The sequence below is a fragment of the Oncorhynchus gorbuscha genome, linkage group LG14 (genome assembly GCF_021184085.1).
Source record: "Oncorhynchus gorbuscha isolate QuinsamMale2020 ecotype Even-year linkage group LG14, OgorEven_v1.0, whole genome shotgun sequence".
Classification (NCBI taxonomy): Eukaryota; Metazoa; Chordata; class Actinopteri; order Salmoniformes; family Salmonidae; genus Oncorhynchus; species Oncorhynchus gorbuscha.
In genome coordinates, this window is record NC_060186.1 from 3,735,111 (window position 1) to 3,754,750 (window position 19,640).

At 43.9% G+C, this 19,640-nt stretch overlaps 1 protein-coding gene across 1 annotated transcript in view; it reads left to right on the top strand.

The window, feature by feature from the left end:
• The window catches only part of LOC123995851 (thyrotropin-releasing hormone-degrading ectoenzyme-like), a 46,728-nt gene extending 27,399 nt beyond the window's left edge, over nucleotides 1-19,329 (top strand). The window contains exons 2-3 of the mRNA XM_046299531.1: nucleotides 8,102-8,375; nucleotides 19,069-19,329. Of these exons, the coding sequence (XP_046155487.1) occupies nucleotides 8,102-8,375; nucleotides 19,069-19,329 (535 nt within the window). The remainder of the gene's footprint in view (nucleotides 1-8,101; nucleotides 8,376-19,068) is intronic.
• Nucleotides 19,330-19,640: the final 311 nt, after the last annotated feature.

The window sequence follows — 19,640 nt, forward strand, 5'->3', positions numbered from 1 at the left end:
ATCCCTCAGTGTTAACAGTGCTAAACCAGATTCACCACCAGATCTCCAATCAGCCTGTCAGTTTATCAGGCTCCTACTGATTCCGATAGCCCTTTAAATGTCACCGTGGGAAGGCCAAACGCCCCCTGAAGGACCTCTTCCCCTCTCTCCCTCCTCTCTCCCCCCTCTCTCAACCTCTACCTAGCTGTCACGTCCACTAAGTAAAGAAACTGTGTGGATTACGGTGTTATGGTTGGACTACCCAGGTTCATCCTAAAGGCAAAGCAGAGGGCTGTTCAGCCAGTCCTTCAGTCAGCTAGTCAGCCAGTCAGCCAGTGATTCAGTCAGCCAGTCAATCTGTCATTCAGTCAGCCAGTCAGCCAGTGATTCAGTCAGCCAGTCAGCCAGTGATTCAGTCAGCCAGTCAGCCAGTCAGCTAGCCAGTCAGCCAGTCATTCAGTCAGCCAGTCAGCCAGTCAGCCAGTGATTCAGTCAGCCAGTCAGCCAGTCAGCCAGTCATTCAGTCGGCCAGTCAGCCAGTCATTCAGTCAGCCAGTCAGCCAGTCATTCAGTCAGCCAGTCAGCCAGTCAGCTAGTCAGCCAGTCAGCCAGTCAGCCAGTCAGCCAGTGATTCAGTCAGCCAGTCAGCCAGTGATTCAGTCAGCCAGTCAGCCAGTCAGCCAGGGATTCAGTCAGCCAGTCAGCCAGTGATTCAGTCAGCCAGTCAGCCAGTGATTCAGTCAGCCAGTCAGCCAGTCAGCCAGGGATTCAGTCAGCCAGTCAGCCAGGGATTCAGTCAGCCAGTGATTCAGTCAGCCAGTCAGCCAGTCAGCCAGTCAGCTAGTCAGCCAATTAGCCAGTCAGCCAGTCAGCCAGTCAGCCAGTCAGCCAGTCAGCCAGTGATTCAGTCAGCCAGTCAGCCAGTCAGCCAGTGATTCAGTCAGCCAGTCAGCCAGTCAGCCAGGGAATCAGTCAGCCAGTCAGCCAGTCAGCCAGTGATTCAGTCAGCCAGTAGTGCACTATATAGGGAAAAGGGCTCTGGTCTAAAGTAGTGCACTATATAGGGAATAGGGCTCTGGTCTAAAGTAGTCCACTATATAGGGAATAGGGCTCTGGTCTAAAGTAGTGCACTATATAGGGAATAGGGCTCTGGTCTAAAGTAGTGCACTATATAGGGAATAGGGCTCTGGTCTAAAGTAGTCCACTATATAGGGAATAGGGCTCTGGTCTAAAGTAGTGCACTATATAGGGAATAGGGCTCTGGTCTAAAGTAGTGCACTATATAGGGAATAGGGCTCTGGTCTAAAGTAGTGCACTATATAGGGAATAGGGCTCTGGTCTAAAGTAGTGTACTATATAGGGAATAGGGCTCTGGTCTAAAGTAGTCCATTATATAGGGAATAGGGCCCTGGTCTAAAGTAGTGCACTATATAGGGAATAGGGCTCTGGTCTAAAGTAGTGCACTATATAGGGAATAGGGCTCTGGTCTAAAGTAGTGCACTATATAGGGAATAGGACTCTGGTCTAAAGTAGTGCACTATATAGGGAATAGGGCTCTGGTCTAAAGTAGTGCACTATATAGGAAATAGGGCTCTGGTCTAATGTAGTGCACTATATAGGGAAAAGGGCTCTGGTCTAAAGTAGTGCACTATATAGGGAAAAGGGCTCTGGTTTAAAGTAGTGCACTATATAGGGAATAGGGTGCCATTTGGGATGCTTGCTGAGTCAGAGCCTTCAGTCACACAGGGATACATTAGAGAGGCTCTATGATGAAAGCAGGCCAGCACTCAGGGTTTAGGGAGAGAGATGCTTGCTGGTCTCCCTTTATATCCCTGTCCATAGCAGAGGATGGACTGATGAAAGAGAGGATGGAGGGATGAAAAAGAGGTCTGGTCCCTGTAGAGGTAAAGGCCAGGTCTCCTCCCCCTCCCTCCTTCCTCCTCCTCCTCCTCCTCAGTGGTTTGAGATGCTTTGATACTCTGTAATCCAGCTGTCTGGTTATTAAACCGTGTGTTGGATGATGTTGGAAATCACTGCTTCAATCACTGACATCAATAACATCTTAGTTAACTCAGATCCCCCCTCCTTAACTTCCTATTCCAACCACACACACACACACACACACACACACACACACACACACACACACACACACACACACACACACACACACACACACACACACACACACACACACACACACACACACACACACACACACTCAGACACACACACACACACACACACACACACACACACACACACACACACACACACACACACACACACACACACACACACACACACACACACACACACACACACACACACACACACACACACACACACACACACTCACACATCCCCCTCTCCTCACCCTACTGCCAATCTAACTGAGAGAAGAGGCTCCCAGACCTATTCTCAGAACTCCTGATGCTGCACTTTATTCTCTCAGGCTCTGTTTCTGGAATGATAATTACAAGGAAGATTTTGAAACAGGAAAGTAGGAAAATAATAAAATAAGGAAAATAATTATTCAAAAATAAATGTTTGGGAAACAAGTGTAAAAATAGCAAATAAAACCCTCATACTGTTCATAAGATTCTGACTGTTTTTTAGAATGTAATTTAGTCACTAACTGTGACTATGTGGAGTCTTGGAATAGACTACAGGACAGGAAGTTAACGGCGGCAGGGTAGCCTAGTGGTTCGAGTGTAGAGGTGGCAGGGTAGCCTAGTGGTTAGAGTGTAGAGGCGGCAGGGTAGCCTAGTGGTTAGAGTGTAGAGGTGGCAGGGTAGCCTAGTGGTTAGAGTGTAGAGGTGGCAGGGTAGCCTAGTGGTTAGAGTGTAGAGGTGGCAGGGTAGCCTAGTGGTTAGAGTGTAGAGGCGGCAGGGTAGCCTAGTGGTTAGAGTGTAGAGGCGGCAGGGTAGCCTAGTGGTTAGAGTGTAGAGGTGGCAGGGTAGCCTAGTGGTTAGAGTGTAGAGGTGGCAGGGTAGCCTAGTGGTTAGAGTGTAGAGGCGGCAGGGTAGCCTAGTGGTTAGAGTGTAGAGGTGGCAGGGTAGCCTAGTGGTTAGAGTGTAGAGGAGGCAGGGTAGCCTAGTGGTTAGAGTGTAGAGGCGGCAGGGTAGCCTAGTGGTTAGAGTGTAGAGGCGGCAGGGTAGCCTAGTGGTTAGTGTAGAGGCGGCATGGTAGCCTAGTGGTTAGAGTGTTGGACTAGTAACCGAAAGGTTGCAAGTTCGAATCCCCGAGCTGACAAGGTACAACACCTGTCGTTCTGCCCCTGAACAGGCATTTAACCCACTGTTCCTAGGCCGTCATTGACAATAAGAATTTGTTCATAACTGACTTTATGAGATTGTTACTGTGACCATGTCTCTGTAGCGATGAGTCGCTATAACGTGGGCACCAATCCAGCTGTAGCACTACGAAGGGTGGCTTTCAAATGAAGCCAAGACTTCTTTCAAATGAAGCCAAGACTTCTTTCAAGTGAAACCAAGACTTCTCCACAGCAGAAGCTGCTAGGAGTAGCTATTATTGATCAAATAGATTCTTAATTTTTTTACTATTTTCTACACTGTAGAATAATACTGAAGACATCACAACTATGAAATAACACATATGGAATCATGTAGTAACCAAAAAAGGTTTAAACATGTCAAAATATATTTGAGATTCTTCACAGTAGCCACCCTTTTCATTGACAGCTTTGCCCACTCTTGACATTCTCTCAACCAGCTTCATGAGGTAGTCACCTGAAATACATTTCAATTAACAGGTGCACCTTGTTAAAAGTTCATATTTAGAATAAAAGTTATTCTTAATGAGTTTGAGCCAATCAGTTGTGTTGTGACAAGGTAGGGGTGGTATACAGAAGATAGCCTTATTTAGTAAAATACCTAGTCCATATTATGGCAGGAACAGTCAGTCATCATTACTTTAAGACATGAAGGTCAGTCAATCCAGAACATTTCAAGAACCTTGAAAGTTTCTTCAAGTGCAGACGCTAAAATCAAATCAAATCAAATCAAATCAAATCAAATCAAATCAAATCAAATAAAACCATCAAGCACTATGATGAAACTGGCTCTCATGAGGACCGTCACAGGAAAGGAAGACCCAGAGTTCCCTCTGCTGCAGAGGATAAGTTCATTAGAGTTACCTGGTTCTCATGAGGACCACCACAGGAAAGGAAGACCCAGAGTTCCCTCTGCTGCCGAGGATAAGTTCATTAGAGTTACCTGGTTCTCATGAGGACCACCACAGGAAAGGAAGACCCAGAGTTCCCTCTGCTGCAGAGGATCAGTTCATTAGAGTTGCCAACCTCAGGAATTACAGCCAAATAAATGCTTCATAGAGTTCAAGTAACTGACACATCTCAACATCAACTGTTCAGAGGAGACTGTGTGAATCAGGACTTCATGGTCAAATTGCTGCAAAGAAACCACTACTAAAGGAAACCAATAATAAGAAGAGACTTGCTTGGGCCAAGAAACACGATCAATGGACATTAGACTGGTGGAAATGTGTTCTTTGGTCTGATGAGTCCAAAGTTGAGATTTTTGGTTCCAACCGCCATGTCTTTGTGAGACGCAGAGTAGGCGAACGGATGATCTCCACATGTGTGGTTCCCATCGTGAAGCATGAAGGAGGAGGTGTGATGGTGTGGGGGTGCTTTGCTGGTGATACTGTCAGGGATTTATTTAGAATTCAAGGCACACATAACCAGCATGGCTACCACACCATTCTGCAGTGATATGCCATCCCATCTGGTTTGCTCTCTGGTTTGCTCTTAGTGGGACTATCATATGTTTTTCAACAAAACACATCTCCAGGCTGTGTAAGGGATATTTAACCAAGAAGGAGAGTGATGGTGCTGCATCAGATGACCTGGCCTCCACAATCACACAACCTCAACCCAATTGAGATGGTTTGGTATGAGTTGGACCGCAGAGTGAAGGAAAAACAGTGCTCAGCATATGTGGGAACTCCTTCAAGACTGCTGTAAAAGCATTCCAGGTGAAGCTGGTTGCCAAGAGTGTGCAAAGCTGTCATCAAGGCGTGGCTGCTTTGAAGAATCTTAAATCTATAATATTTTTTTATTTTAACACCTTTTTAATTACTGAATCAAATCAAAGTTTATTTGTCACGTGCGCTGAATACAACAGGTATATCTTACAGTGAAATGCTGAATACAACAGATAGATCTTACAGTGAAATGCTGAATACAACAGGTGTAGTAGACCTTACAGTGAAATGCTGAATACAACAGATAGATCTTACAGTGAAATGCTGAATACAACAGGTGTAGTAGACCTTACAGTGAAATGCTGAATACAACAGGTGTAGTAGGCCTTACAGTGAAATGCTGAATACAACAGGTGTAGTAGACCTTACAGTGAAATGCTGAAAACAACAGGTGTAGTAGGCCTTACAGTGAAATGCTGAATACAACAGGTGTAGTAGACCTTACAGTGAAATGCTGAATACAACAGGTGTAGTAGACCTTACAGTGAAATGCTGAATACAACAGTTCTAGTAGATATTACAGTGAAATGCTGAATACAACAGGTGTAGTAGACCTGACAGTGAAATGCTGAATACAACAGGTGTAGTAGACCTTACAGTGAAATGCTGAATACAACAGGTGTAGTAGACCTTACAGTGAAATGCTGAATACAACAGTTCTAGTAGATATTACAGTGAAATGCTGAATACAACAGGTGTAGTAGACCTGACAGTGAAATGCTGAATACAACAGGTGTAGTAGACCTTACAGTGAAATGCTGAATACAACAGGTGTAGTAGACCTTACAGTGAAATGCTGAATACAACAGGTGTAGTAGACCTTACAGTGAAATGCTGAATACAACAGTTCTAGTAGATCTTATAGTGAAATGCTGAATACAACAGGTGTAGTAGACCTGACAGTGAAATGCTGAATACAACAGGTGTAGTAGACCTTACAGTGAAATGCTGAATACAACAGGTGTAGTAGACCTTACAGTGAAATGCTGAATACAACAGGTGTAGTAGACCTTACAGTGAAATGCTGAATACAACAGGTGTAGTAGACCTTACAGTGAAATGCTGAATACAACAGGTGTAGTAGACCTTACAGTGAAATGCTGAATACAACAGGTGTAGTAGACCTTACAGTGAAATACTGAATACAACAGGTGTAGTAGACCTTACAGTGAAATACTGAATACAACAGGTGTAGTAGACCTTACAGTGAAATGCTGAATACAACAGGTGTAGTAGACCTTACAGTGAAATGCTTACTTACAGGCTATGAATACTACGTGATTCCATGTGTGTTATTTCATAGTTTTGATGTCTTCACTGTTGTTCTAAAATGTAGAAAAAAGTAAAAAATAAAGAAAACCCCTGGAATGAGTAGTTGTGTCCACACTATAGACTGGTACTATAGGTCAGTGTATTTGCACAGGAAGAACTCTCAACCAACTGGGAATTATTTGAAAAACTTTTCACCCGTGTTCTGCGATTACTAAAACTTACTGTATGCTTCCCAGTTGAAACCGTTCGTGCATACTGTACATTTAGTGATGTTTTTGTTCATTTTGGTGTCTACCCCCTTCCTCAGAGACATCAAACATTTAGATGTTTTAAATTGCTTCCTCTGCAAAGACTTCCTCTGCAAAAATGACAGATGTCTGGAGTATTCTTAGATTCATTCTGACTATTTTGAGGAAGTGTACTGGTTATGTTGTTGCTACGGCAGCTCAAGAGGGACAAATATTAAAATTGATGCTTTTTTTCTTGTTTTTGTTTTTCAAACAAATGCTTTGTTAAGGAGAACCTGAGCAACAGACTTTCACTTCACCGAGTTCTGCTCGGGGCAAAGACAACCTGGTGCGGCCTTTACTCCACTGTGACAGATTCTGGAGCACTTTCAGTGATATGTAAAACCAAAACAGGGGTTCTATCTGTTTCAATGTGAACTCAGGGCTCATCCGTTTTCCAGGGTGACAAGAAGGCAATAGTCAAGATGAAACGACTATTTTCTCAGTACAGAACATCTCTCGGCCATTAGGTTCCTTTTATCTCCTAATCTAATGTGAAACTAACTCTTTGCTCTCTCTCCCCCTGTCCCCTCTCCCTCCCCTCCTCCTCCCCTCTCTCCCTCCCTCTTTCCCCATCTCTCTCTCCCCATCTCTCTCTCTCTCTCTCTCTCTCTCTCTCTCTCTCTCTCTCTCTCTCTCTCTCTCTCTCTCTCTCTCTCTCTCTCTCTCTCTCTCTCTCTCTCTCTCTCTCTCTCTCCATTTACTCCTCTACATCTCTCTGTTTTACTGTTACTCTCTAAATCTGTTCTCTCTCCTCTCTCCATCCCCCTCTCTCTCTTCTCTCCCTCCCCCTCTTCACTCTCCCCCCCTCTCTCTCTTCTCTCTCCCTCCCCCTCTCTCTTCTCTCTCCCTCCCCCTCTCTCTTCTCTCTCCCTCCCCTCTCTCTTCTCTCCCTCTCCCGCCCCTTCTATCTTTCTTTTCTCCCTCTATCCCCCCTCCCTCCCTCTCTCTTCTCTCTCCCTCCCCCTCTATCCCCCTCCCTCCCTCTCTCTTCTCTCTCCCCTCCCCCTCTCTCTTCTCTCTCCCTAACCTCTCTCTTCTCCCTCTATTCCCCCTCCCTCCCTCCCCTCTCTCTCCCTCTCCCTCCCCCTCCCTCTATCCCCCTCCCTCCCTCTCTCTTCTCTTTCCCTCCCCTCTCTCTTCTCTATCCCTCCCCTCTCTCTTCTCCATCCCTCCCCTCTCTCTTCTCCATCCCTCCCCCTCTCTCTTCTCCCTCCCCCTCTCTCTTCTCTATCCCTCCCTCCCTCCCTCTCTCTTCTCTCTCCCTCCCCCTCTCTCTTCTCTATCCCTCCCTCCCTCTCTCTCTCTCCCTCCCCCTCTCTCTTCTCTATCCCTCCCTCCCTCTCTCTTCTCTCCCCTCCCCTCTCTCTTCTCTATCCCTCCCTCCCTCTCTCTTCTATCTCCCTCCCTCCCCTCTCTCTTCTATCTCCCTCCCCTCCCTCTCTCTTCTCCATCCCTCCCCTCTCTCTTCTATCTCCCTCCCCTCCCCTCTCTCTTCTCCATCCCTCCCCCTCTCTCTTCTCCCCCCCTCTCTCCAGGTACATGGCGGTGACACAGTTCTCCCCCACCCACGCCAGAAAGGCCTTTCCATGTTTTGATGAGCCCATCTACAAGGCCACGTTCCGGGTCAGCCTGGGACACGATGCATCCTACCTCTCTCTCTCCAACATGCCTGTAGAGGCCTCCATCTCTGATGATGATGGCTGGGTGACCAACCACTTCTCCAGGACTCCTCGTATGTCCACCTACTACCTGGCCTGGGCCGTCTGTAACTTTACCTACAGAGAGGTGACCACTGACAGTGGAGTGGTGGTAAGTTACACTAGTGACCCCCTAACCCTAACCTTAACCTTAACCTTAGCCTAACCCTAACCTTAACCCTAACCTTAACCCTGGGCCGTCTGTAACTGCACCTACAGAGGGGTGACCACTGACAGTGGATTGGTGGTGAGTTACACTAGTGAACCCCTAACCTTAGCCTAACCCTAACCTTAACCTTAACCTTAACCTTAACCTTAACCTTAACCTTAACCTTAGCCTAACCCTAACCTTAACCCTGGGCCGTCTGTAACTTTACCTACAGAGAGGTGACCACTGACAGTGGATTGGTGGTGAGTTACACTAGTGACCCCCTAACCCTAACCTTAACCTTATAACCTTAACCTTAACCTTAACCTTAGCCAAACCCTAACCTTAACCTTAACCTTAGCCTAACCCTAACCCTAACCCTAACCCTAACCTTAACCTTAGCCTAACCTTAACCTTAACCCTAACCTTAACCCTGGGTAGTCTGTAACTACACATCCAACAGTGGAGTGGTGGTGAGTTACACTAGTGACCCCCTAACCTTAGCCTAACCCTAACCTTAGCCTAACCCTAACCCTAACCTTAACCTTAGCCTAACCTTAACCTTAATCCTAACCTTAACCCTAACCTTAACCTTAGCCTAACCTTAACCTTAACCCTGGGTAGTCTGTAACTACACCTCCAACAGTGGAGTGGTGGGGAGTTACAGTCTTACTGACTGACTGAATCCTGTTCATCCTCATTGGGATGTGAGGCCACAACAGGCTCTCTAACGTCCAGTGGAGTGGTGGGGAGTTACAGTCTTACTGACTGACTGAATCCTGTTCATCCTCATTGGGATGTGAGGCCACAACAGGCTCTCTAACGCCCAGTGGAGTGGTGGGGAGTTACAGTCTTACTGACTGACTGAATCCTGTTCATCCTCATTGGGATGTGAGGCCACAACAGGCTCTCTAACGCCCAGTGGAGTGGTGGGGAGTTACAGTCTTACTGACTGACTGAATCCTGTTCATCCTCATTGGGATGTGAGGCCACAACAGGCTCTCTAACGTCCAGTGGAGTGGTGGGGAGTTACAGTCAGAAGATAAGATCCACTTTATTGTGCCCAAGGGGAAAACTGTCTTGGAAACACAGCGTTACTGTTTCCAAAAGAAACACTGTGTCCAGCATGAAGTCAGAGACATACAACATGTTCTCTCCACGAGCTGTATCCTCATTTCCTAACCCTACATACAGATGAAATAACTCAGCCTGTCTACTTACCCATCAAGTCTGAGGATATAGACATACTAAAGGACAACGTGGGCTATCTATTGATTACCCTTGATACTGACATGTGGAATAGACTGCTGCTGTTTCCCACTAACACTGTCATCACTACTAACACCTAAAGAGTTAATACTGTCATCACTACTAACACCTAAAGAGTTAATACTGTCATCACTACTAACACCTAAATAATTAATACTGTCATCACTACTAACACCTTCTAAAGAGTTAATACTGTCATCACTACTAACACCTTCTAAAGAGTTAATACTGTCATCACTACTAACACCTAAATAGTTAATACTGTCATCACTACTAACACCTTCTAAAGAGTTAATACTGTCATCACTACTAACACCTAAAGAGTTAATACTGTCATCACTACTAACACCTTCTAAAGAGTTAACACTGTCATCACTACTAACACCTTCTAAAGAGTTAATACTGTCATCACTACAAACACCTTCTAAAGAGTTAACACTGTCATCACTACTAACACCTTCTAAAGAGTTAATACTGTCATCACTACTAACACCTAAAGAGTTAATACTGTCATCACTACTAACACCTTCTAAAGAGTTAATAATGTCATCACTACTAACACCTTCTAAAGAGTTAACACTGTCATCACTACTAACACCTTCTAAAGAGTTAACACTGTCATCACTACTAACACCTTCTAAAGAGTTAACACTGTCATCACTACTAACACCTTCTAAAGAGTTAACACTGTCATCACTACTAACACCTTCTAAAGAGTTAATACTGTCATCACTACTAACACCTTCTAAAGAGTTAATACTGTCATCACTACTAACACCTTCTAAAGAGTTAATACTGTCATCACTACTAACACCTTCTAAAGAGTTAATACTGTCATCACTACTAACACCTAAAGAGTTAATACTGTCATCACTACTAACACCTTCTAAAGAGTTAACACTGTCATCACTACTAACACCTAAAGAGTTAATACTGTCATCACTACTAACACCTTCTAAAGAGTTAATACTGTCATCACTACTAACACCTAAAGAGTTAATACTGTCATCACTACTAACACCTTCTAAAGAGTTAACACTGTCATCACTACTAACACCTAAAGAGTTAATACTGTCATCACTACTAACACCTTCTAAAGAGTTAATACTGTCATCACTACTAACACCTTCTAAAGAGTTAATACTGTCATCACTACTAACACCTAAAGAGTTAATACTGTCATCACTACAAACACCTTCTAAAGAGTTAATACTGCCATCACTACTAACACCTAAAGAGTTAATACTGTCATCACTACTAACACCTAGAGTTAATACTGTCATCACTACTAACACCTTCTAAAGAGTTAATACTGTCATCACTACAAACACCTAGAGTTAATACTGTCATCACTACAAACACCTTCTAAAGAGTTAATACTGTCATCACTACTAACACCTTCTAAAGAGTTAACACTGTCATCACTACAAACACCTAGAGTTAATACTGTCATCACTACTAACACCTTCTAAAGAGTTAATACTGTCATCACTACTAACACCTAGAGTTAATACTGTCATCACTACTAACACCTTCTAAAGAGTTAATACTGTCATCACTACAAACACCTAGAGTTAATACTGTCATCACTACAAACACCTTCTAAAGAGTTAATACTGTCATCACTACTAACACCTTCTAAAGAGTTAACACTGTCATCACTACAAACACCTAGAGTTAATACTGTCATCACTACTAACACCTTCTAAAGAGTTAATACTGTCATCACTACAAACACCTTCTAAAGAGCTTCTCATACTATGTGCCAGTTTGAGAGCTGCCATTCAAAACGCTTTGCAGTGTCTGAACCATTTTGGCAGCTTGTCTGATTCAAAGAAGAGAGGAGACATCATGCCTGACCTTATTTACAGAACAGCGACAATGGTGATGTCCCAAATGGCTCACTTTGCCCTATGAAGTGCACTACGGCCCATAGAGCTCTGTTCAAAAGTAGTGCCCTATACGGGGAATAGGGAGCCATTTGGGACGTAGTCAATGTTAGCTATTGAAAACAGTATTCAGCTTGTGTCCTCTCCTCTCCTTCAGACAATTATCTTCGTTATCTTGAAAACTTTCCCACCTTCCCTTCCTGTTAACCTTGGGTTCACCCTCCTCCTCCTCCTCATCCTTCATCATCATCATCGCCATCATGATCTTCGTCATCCCACTTTAATTACTCCCCATTCATTTCCACTGTCATTATCCAAGGGCATTGCCCAATATCTCACACACACACACACACACACACACACACACACACACACACACACACACACACACACACACACACACACACACACACACACACACACACACACACACACACACACACACACACACACACACACACACACACTGCCGCCTGTAGTCCTCATATCCCTCATTACAGGGACATCGCCTTCTCAACAGCACCTTTAATGACCGGCCATATCTGCAGCATTTATTTCCATACAGAGCCCCTCCTAACGCTCACCCCTCACACTGCCACTAACCCATCAATCACATTACCGTGACGACACCGGCCGCGTCTCAACTCATCCATCATCGGAGCGTGGCGTGCGTGCGCAGCGAGGGGAGATGAGGAACGGATTTAGGGCTTGCATATATCCGGGGAGGTGTAGCGAGGAGAAGCGTGTGGCGGACTACTCAGTGTGTGTTGCAGTTGGCATCAATGCTGTGAAGTATTAGGCATTAGGCCGCACTGAGGGAAAACAGTGGTTTTTATTTATCCTTTATTTATTAACACTGGAAATGGCAAGACGGTCAATCTGACCTTTTTCAATGTTGTAATTTGAAATAACTTCATTTCAATAAAAACCTTGAAACCACCTTTCCCGGACCTTTTCCTAAATATGTGTATTTTACAGTCTAGCAGCACATTGAGATCAACATCGTAAAAGACAAAAAGGTTCTGAGAAATTGCACCTCAAAGGGCCATGCTGGTCAAAATGACCTCAGGCATGTTTCACCCACAGTAGGCTTCTGCAAAGATATTGTTTGTGTTGCTTGCTATTCCTTAGTTCTTTTTCCCCGCCTTGTGTTTCTGCCATTGGTTGTTGCTTAGCAACTGTTGTTGTTTACTTGCTTTGAACACAAATTAGAGATTCTAGAATACAAATCAATAGAATACAGTTGTAAAATAGAAGTTAGAATTGGAACAGATTATAATAGAACAGAATAGAAACACAATAGACTACAGATTCTTATAATAGAATAGAAACAGAATCAAAAATAGAATACAGTTATAATAGTAGAAACACAATAGAATACAGTTGTAAAATAGAAGTTAGAATTGGAACAGATTATAATAGAACAGAATAGAAACACAATAGAATACAGTTGTAAAATAGAAGTTAGAATTGGAACAGATTATAATAGAACAGAATAGAAACACAATATAATACAGTTGTAAAATAGACAGATTATAATAGAACAGAATAGAAACACAATAGAATACAGTTGTAAAATAGACAGATTATAATAATGCTTGAGACAATCAGTTGTGTTGTGACAAGGTAGGGGTGGTATACAGAAGATAGCCAATATAATACTATTTTGGTCCAAGTCCATATTATGGCAAAAACAGCTCAAATAAGCGAAGAGAAGCGATAGTCCATCATTACTTTAAGACATGAAGGTCAGTCAATACTGAAACGTTTCTTCAAACCATCAAGCGCTATGATGAAACCGGCTCTCATGAGGACAACCACCAGAATGGAAGACCCAGAGTTCCCTCTGCTGCAGAGGATCAGTTCATTAGAGTTACCAGTCTCTCATGGGGACCGCCACAGGAATGGAAGACCCAGAGTTCCCTCTGCTGCAGAGGATAAGTTCATTAGAGTTGCCAGTCTCTCATGAGGACCGCCACAGGAAAGGGAGACCCAGAGTTACCTCTGCTGCAGAGGATAAGTCCATTAGAGTTAACTGGCTCACATGAGGACCACAGGAAAGGAAGACTCAGAGTTCCCTCTGCTGCAGAGGATAAGTTCATTAGAGTTACCAGCCTCAGAAATTACAAGCCAAATAAATGCTTCATAGAGTTCAAGTAACAGACATCTCAACATCAACTGTTCAGAGGAGACTATGTGAATCAGACCTTCATGGTCAAATTGCTGCAAAGAAACCACTAAAAAAACGACACCAATAAGAAGAAGAGATTTGCTTGACCCAAGAAACATGAGCAATGGACATTAGACCGATGGAAATCTGTCCTTTGGTCTGATGAGTCCAAATCTGAGATTTTTGGATCCGACCTCCACAATTACCCAACCTCAACCCAATTGAGATGGTTTGGGATGAGTTGGACCGCAAAGTGAAGGAAAAACAGCCAACAAGTGCTCAGTATACGTGGGAACTGCTACAAGACCTTTGGAAAAGCATTCCAGGTGAAGCTGGTTGACAGAATGCCAAGAGCGTGCAAAGCTGTCGTCAAGGCAAAGTGTGGCTACTTTGAAGAATCTCAAGTATAAAATATATTTTGATTTGTTTTTACACTATTTTTGGTTACTACATGATTCCATATGTGTTTTTTCATAGTTTTGATGTCTTCACTCTTATTCTACAATGTAGAAAATAGTAAAAATAAAGAAAAACCCTTGAATGAGTAGGTGTTTCCAAACGTTTGACCAGTACTGTATATACAGTGCATTTGGAAAGTATTCAGACACCTTGACTTTTTCCACATGTTGTTACGTTACAGACTTATTCTAAAATGGATTATATCATTTTTCCCCTTCACCCAATACCCCAAAATTACATGTGAAATATGTCATTATGAAATATCACATTTAAGTAAGTATTCAGACCCTTTACCTGTTGAAGCACCTTTGGCAGTGATTACAGCCTCAAGTCTTCTTAGTTATGACTCTACAATCGGCACACCTGTATTTGGGGAGTTTCTCCCATTCTTTAAGCTCTGTCAGGTTGGATGGGGAGCGTTGCTGAACAGCTATTTTCAAGTCTCTCTAGAGATGTTAGATCGGGTTCAAGTCCGGGCTCTGGCTGGGCCACTCAAGAACATTCAGAGACTTGTCCCCAATCCACTTGTGTGTTGTCTTGGCTGTGTGTTTAGAGTTGGTGTGCTGCTGGAAGGTGAACCTTCACCCCAGTCTGAAGTCTTGAGCAGGTTTTCATCAAGGATCTCTCTGTACTTTGCTCCATTCATCTTTCCCTCGATCCTGACTAGTCTCCCACTCTACAATCTTGGTTTCATCAGACCAGAGAATCTTGTTTCTCATGTTCTGAGAATCATTTAGGTGCCTTTTGGCAAACTCCAAGCGGGCTGTCATGTGCCTTTTACTGAGGAGTGCCTTCTGTCTGGACACTCTACCATAAAGGCCTAATTGGTGTGCTGCAGAAATGGTTGTCCTTCTGGAAGGTTCTCCCATCTCCACAGAGGAACTCTGAAGCTCTGTCAGAGTGACCATCGGGTTTTTGGTCACCACCCTGAACAAGGCCCTTCTCCCCCGATTGCTCGATTGCTTCTTCCCCGATTGCCCGATTGCTCAGTTTGGCCAGGCAGCCAGGACTAGGAAGAGTCTTGATGGTTCCAAACTTCTTCCATTTCAGAATGATATAGTCCAATGTGTTCTTGGGGACCTTCAATGCTGCAGACATGTTTTGGTACCGTTCCCCAGGTCTGTGCCTCGACACAATCCTGTCTCGGAGCTCTACGGACATTTCCTCCGACCTCATTGGTTGGTTTTTGCTCTGACATGCACTGTCAACTTTGGGACCTTATACAGGTGTGTGCCTTTCCAGATCAAGTCCAATCAATTGAATTTACCACAGGTGGACTCCAATCAAGTTGTAGAAACATCTCAAGGATGATGACTGGAAACAGGATCCACCTGAGCTCAATTTACAGTCAAAGGTTCTGAATACTTATATAAATAAGGCATTTCCGTTTTTATTTTTAATACATTAGCAATTTTTAAAAACTTATCAGTTTGTCATTATGGAGTATTGTGTGTAGGTTAATGAGGAAAAGAAATGTTTTAAATTGATTTTAGAATAAGTCTGTAACGTAACAAAATGTGGAAAAAGTCAAGGTGTCTGAATACTTTCTGAATACACTGTTTATATATATATATATTTATATAAATAAACAGAGAAATATATATATATACAGTTGAAGTCGGAAGTATATATACACCTTAGCCAAATACCTTTAATCTCAGGTTATCACAATTCCTGACATTTGACCCTAGTAAATATTCCCTGTTTTAGGTCAGTTAGGATCACCACTTTATTTTAAGAATGTGAAATGTCAGAATAATAGTAGAGAGAATGATTTATTTCAGCTTTTATTTCATTCATCACATTCCCAGTGCGTCAGAAGTTTACATACACTCAATTAGTATTTGGTAGCATTGCCTTTAAATTGTTTACCTTGGTTCAAACGTTTTGGGTAGCCTACCACAACCTTCCCACAATACGTTGGGTGAATTTTGGCCCATTCCTCCTGACAGAGCTGGTGTAACTGAGTCAGGTTTGTAGGCCTCCTTGCTCTCACACGCTTTTTCAGTTCTGCCCACACATTTTCTATAGGATTGAGGTCAGGGCTTTGTGGTGGTCACTTCAATACCTTGACTTTGTTGTCCTGAAGCCATTTTGCCACAACTTTGGAAGTATGCTTGGGGTCATTGTCCATTTGGAAGACCCATTTGCAACCAAGCTTTAAATTCCTGACTGATGTCTTGAGATGTTGCTTCAATATATCCACATCATTTTTTCCTTTCCTCATGATGCCATCTATTTTGTGAAGTGCACCAGTCCCTCCTGAAGTAAAGCACCCCCACAACATGATGCTGCCACCCCCGTGCTTCACGGTTGAGATGGTGTTCTTCGTCTTGCAAGCCTCCCCCTTTTCCTCCAAACATAACGATGGTCATTGTGGCCAAACAGTTCTATTTTTGTTTCATCAGACCAGAATACATTTCTCCAAAAAAGTACGATCTTTGTCCCCATGTGCAGTTGCAAACCGTAGTCTGGCTTTTTTATGGCGGTTTTGGAGCAGTGGCTTCTTCCTTGCTGAGCGGCATTTCAGGTTATGTCGATATAAGACTTGTTTTACTGTGGATATAGATACTTTTGTTCCTGTTTCCTCCAGCATCTTCACAAGGTCCTTTGCTGTTGTTCTGGGATTGATTTGCACTTTTTGCACCAAAGTATGTTCATCTCTAGGAGACAGAATGCGTCTCCTTCCTGAGCGGAATGGCGGCTGCGTGGTCCCATGGTGTTTATACTTGCACACTATTGTTTGTACAGATGAATGTGGTACCTTCAGGCGTTTGGAAATTGCTCCCAAGGATGAACCAGACTTCTGGAGGTCTACAATTTACTACGATTTCTTTTGATTTTCCCATGATTTCAAGCAAAGAGTCATTGAGTTTGAAGGTAGGGCTTGAAATACATCCACAGGTACCTCTCCAATTGAATTAAATGCTGTCAATTAGCCTATCAGAAGCTTCTAAAGTCATGACATCATTTTCTGGAATTTTCCAAGCTGTTTAAAGGCACAGTCAACTAAGTGTATATAAACTTCTGACCCAATTGAATTGTGATACAGTGAATTATAAGTGAAATAATCTGTTTGTAAACTATTTTGGGAAAAATGACTTGTGTCAACCACAAAGGTGATGTTCTAACCAACTTGTCAAAACTATAGTTTGTCAACAAGACATTTGTGGATTGGTTGAAAAACAAGTTTAATTGACTACAACCTAAGTGTATGTAAACTTCCGACTTCAACTATATATATGTATATATATATATATGAATATATATTTGTTCAAATAAAATACATTTCTGAGGCTGGAAAACTCTAATGAACTTATCCTCTGCAGCAGAGGTAACTCTGGGTCTTCCATTCCTGTGGTTGTCCTCATGACGGCCAGTTTCATCATAGCGCTTGATGGTTTGAAGAAACTCTCATCAACCAGACAGACAGACAGACAGACAGACAGACAGACAGACAGACAGACAGACAGACAGACAGACAGACAGACAGACAGACAGACAGACAGACAGACAGACAGACAGACAGACAGACAGACAGACACATGACAACCAACCAGACAGACAGTCACATGACAACCAACCAGACAGACAGATGACATCAACCAGACAGACGACATCAACCAGACAGACAGACAGACGGACAGACAGACAGACAGACAGACAGACAGACAGACAGACAGACAGACAGACAGACAGACAGACAGACAGACGACATCCACCAGACAGATGACATCAACCAGACAGACAGTCACATGACAGACAGACAGACAGACAGACAGACAGACAGACAGACAGACAGACAGACAGACAGACAGACAGACAGACAGACAGACAGACAGACAGACAGACAGACAGACAGACAGACAGACAGGCAGTCACATGACAACCAACCAGACAGACAGTCACATGACATCACTGACAGAGATCGATCAGTATAATAAGCAGCACGTCAGTAAACCATGTACACAAGTCAAAACAACATTATAGTGCATTACGTGAAATTACAGGGTCCTTACAGTATCAACAATACAGTAAACAACATGTTTCTTTACATCAGGCAACTAAAACTAGTGACATCGGGTGAGAGTCAACAACTACATGTCTCAACGACCTGTTGCTCCATTTGACCTTTGAACTCCTCCAGGGACACCAGGTTGGCTTTGAGGGGGCTGAGTAATGAAAATGACTTCTTACTTCTTCTTCTCCATGTTCAGCTGTGAGTCGTACAGAACAAGTAAACCAAAGCTGGGTTCTGTTTGTATCAATGAAAAACAAATGGAATGAATTAAAGCCGTACATTTACACTTTACCCAGAGTGACTCAGCGTGCGTTCGTCTTAAGGGTAGCTAGCTGAGAACCACATATCGTAAAACAGAACTCCCCCAAAAAAAAAAAAAAAACATGTATCAGCAACGTCAGTGTTAGTGACAAGAGAGGCTGTTTTATTTGAGTTTGTTGGCCGTTGTGATGAGCCTGTCTGGTCTACTGTATCAGAAGGTTGTCATGTTAACACAGTGACACACTGCTCTACAGAGAATAGCCCTGCCTAGAGCATCACACTGGAGCACCCTGACCCACTGCCTAGAGCATCACACTGGAGCACCCTGACCCACTGCCTACCCACTGAGAGCATCACACTGGAGCACCCTGACCCACTGCCTAGAGCATCACACTGGAGCACCCTGACCCACTGCCTAGAGCATCACACTGGAGCACCCTGACCCACTGCCTAGAGCATCACACTGGAGCACCCTGACACTGCCTGAGCATCACACTGGAGCACTACCCACTGCCTAGAGCATCACACTGGAGCACCCTGACCCACTGCCTAGAGCATCACACTGGAGCACCCTGACCCACTGCCTAGAGCATCACACTGGAGCACCCTGACCCACTGCCTAGAGCATCACACTGGAGCACCACTGACCCCTGCCACTGCCTAGAGCAGAGCATCACACTGGAGCACCCTGAGCACCCTCACACTGGCACCCTGACACACTGCCTAGACACCCTGACACACCCTGACCCACTGCCTAGAGCATCACACTGGAGCACCCTGACCCACTGCCTAGCATCACACTGGAGCACCCTGACCCACTGCCTAGAGCATCACACTGGAGCACCCTGACCCACTGCCTAGAGCATCACACTGGAGCACCCTGACCCACTGCCTGACACACTGGAGCACCCTGACCCACTCTTATGATATACACTACTGAAACACCAGATATTCCTCTGAGTAGGAAAGAGAACAGACATTTCACATTGCTTCTCCAAAACCAGATGTCAGAAAGCTGAGCTCCAGGTTCCTTATCACATTCTGGGTCTGTGTCCAAAATGACACCCTATTCCCTATACAGTGCACTACTTTTGAACAGGACCCATAGGGCCCATAAGGCTCTGGTCAAAAATAGTGCTCTATACAGCAAATAGGGTGAA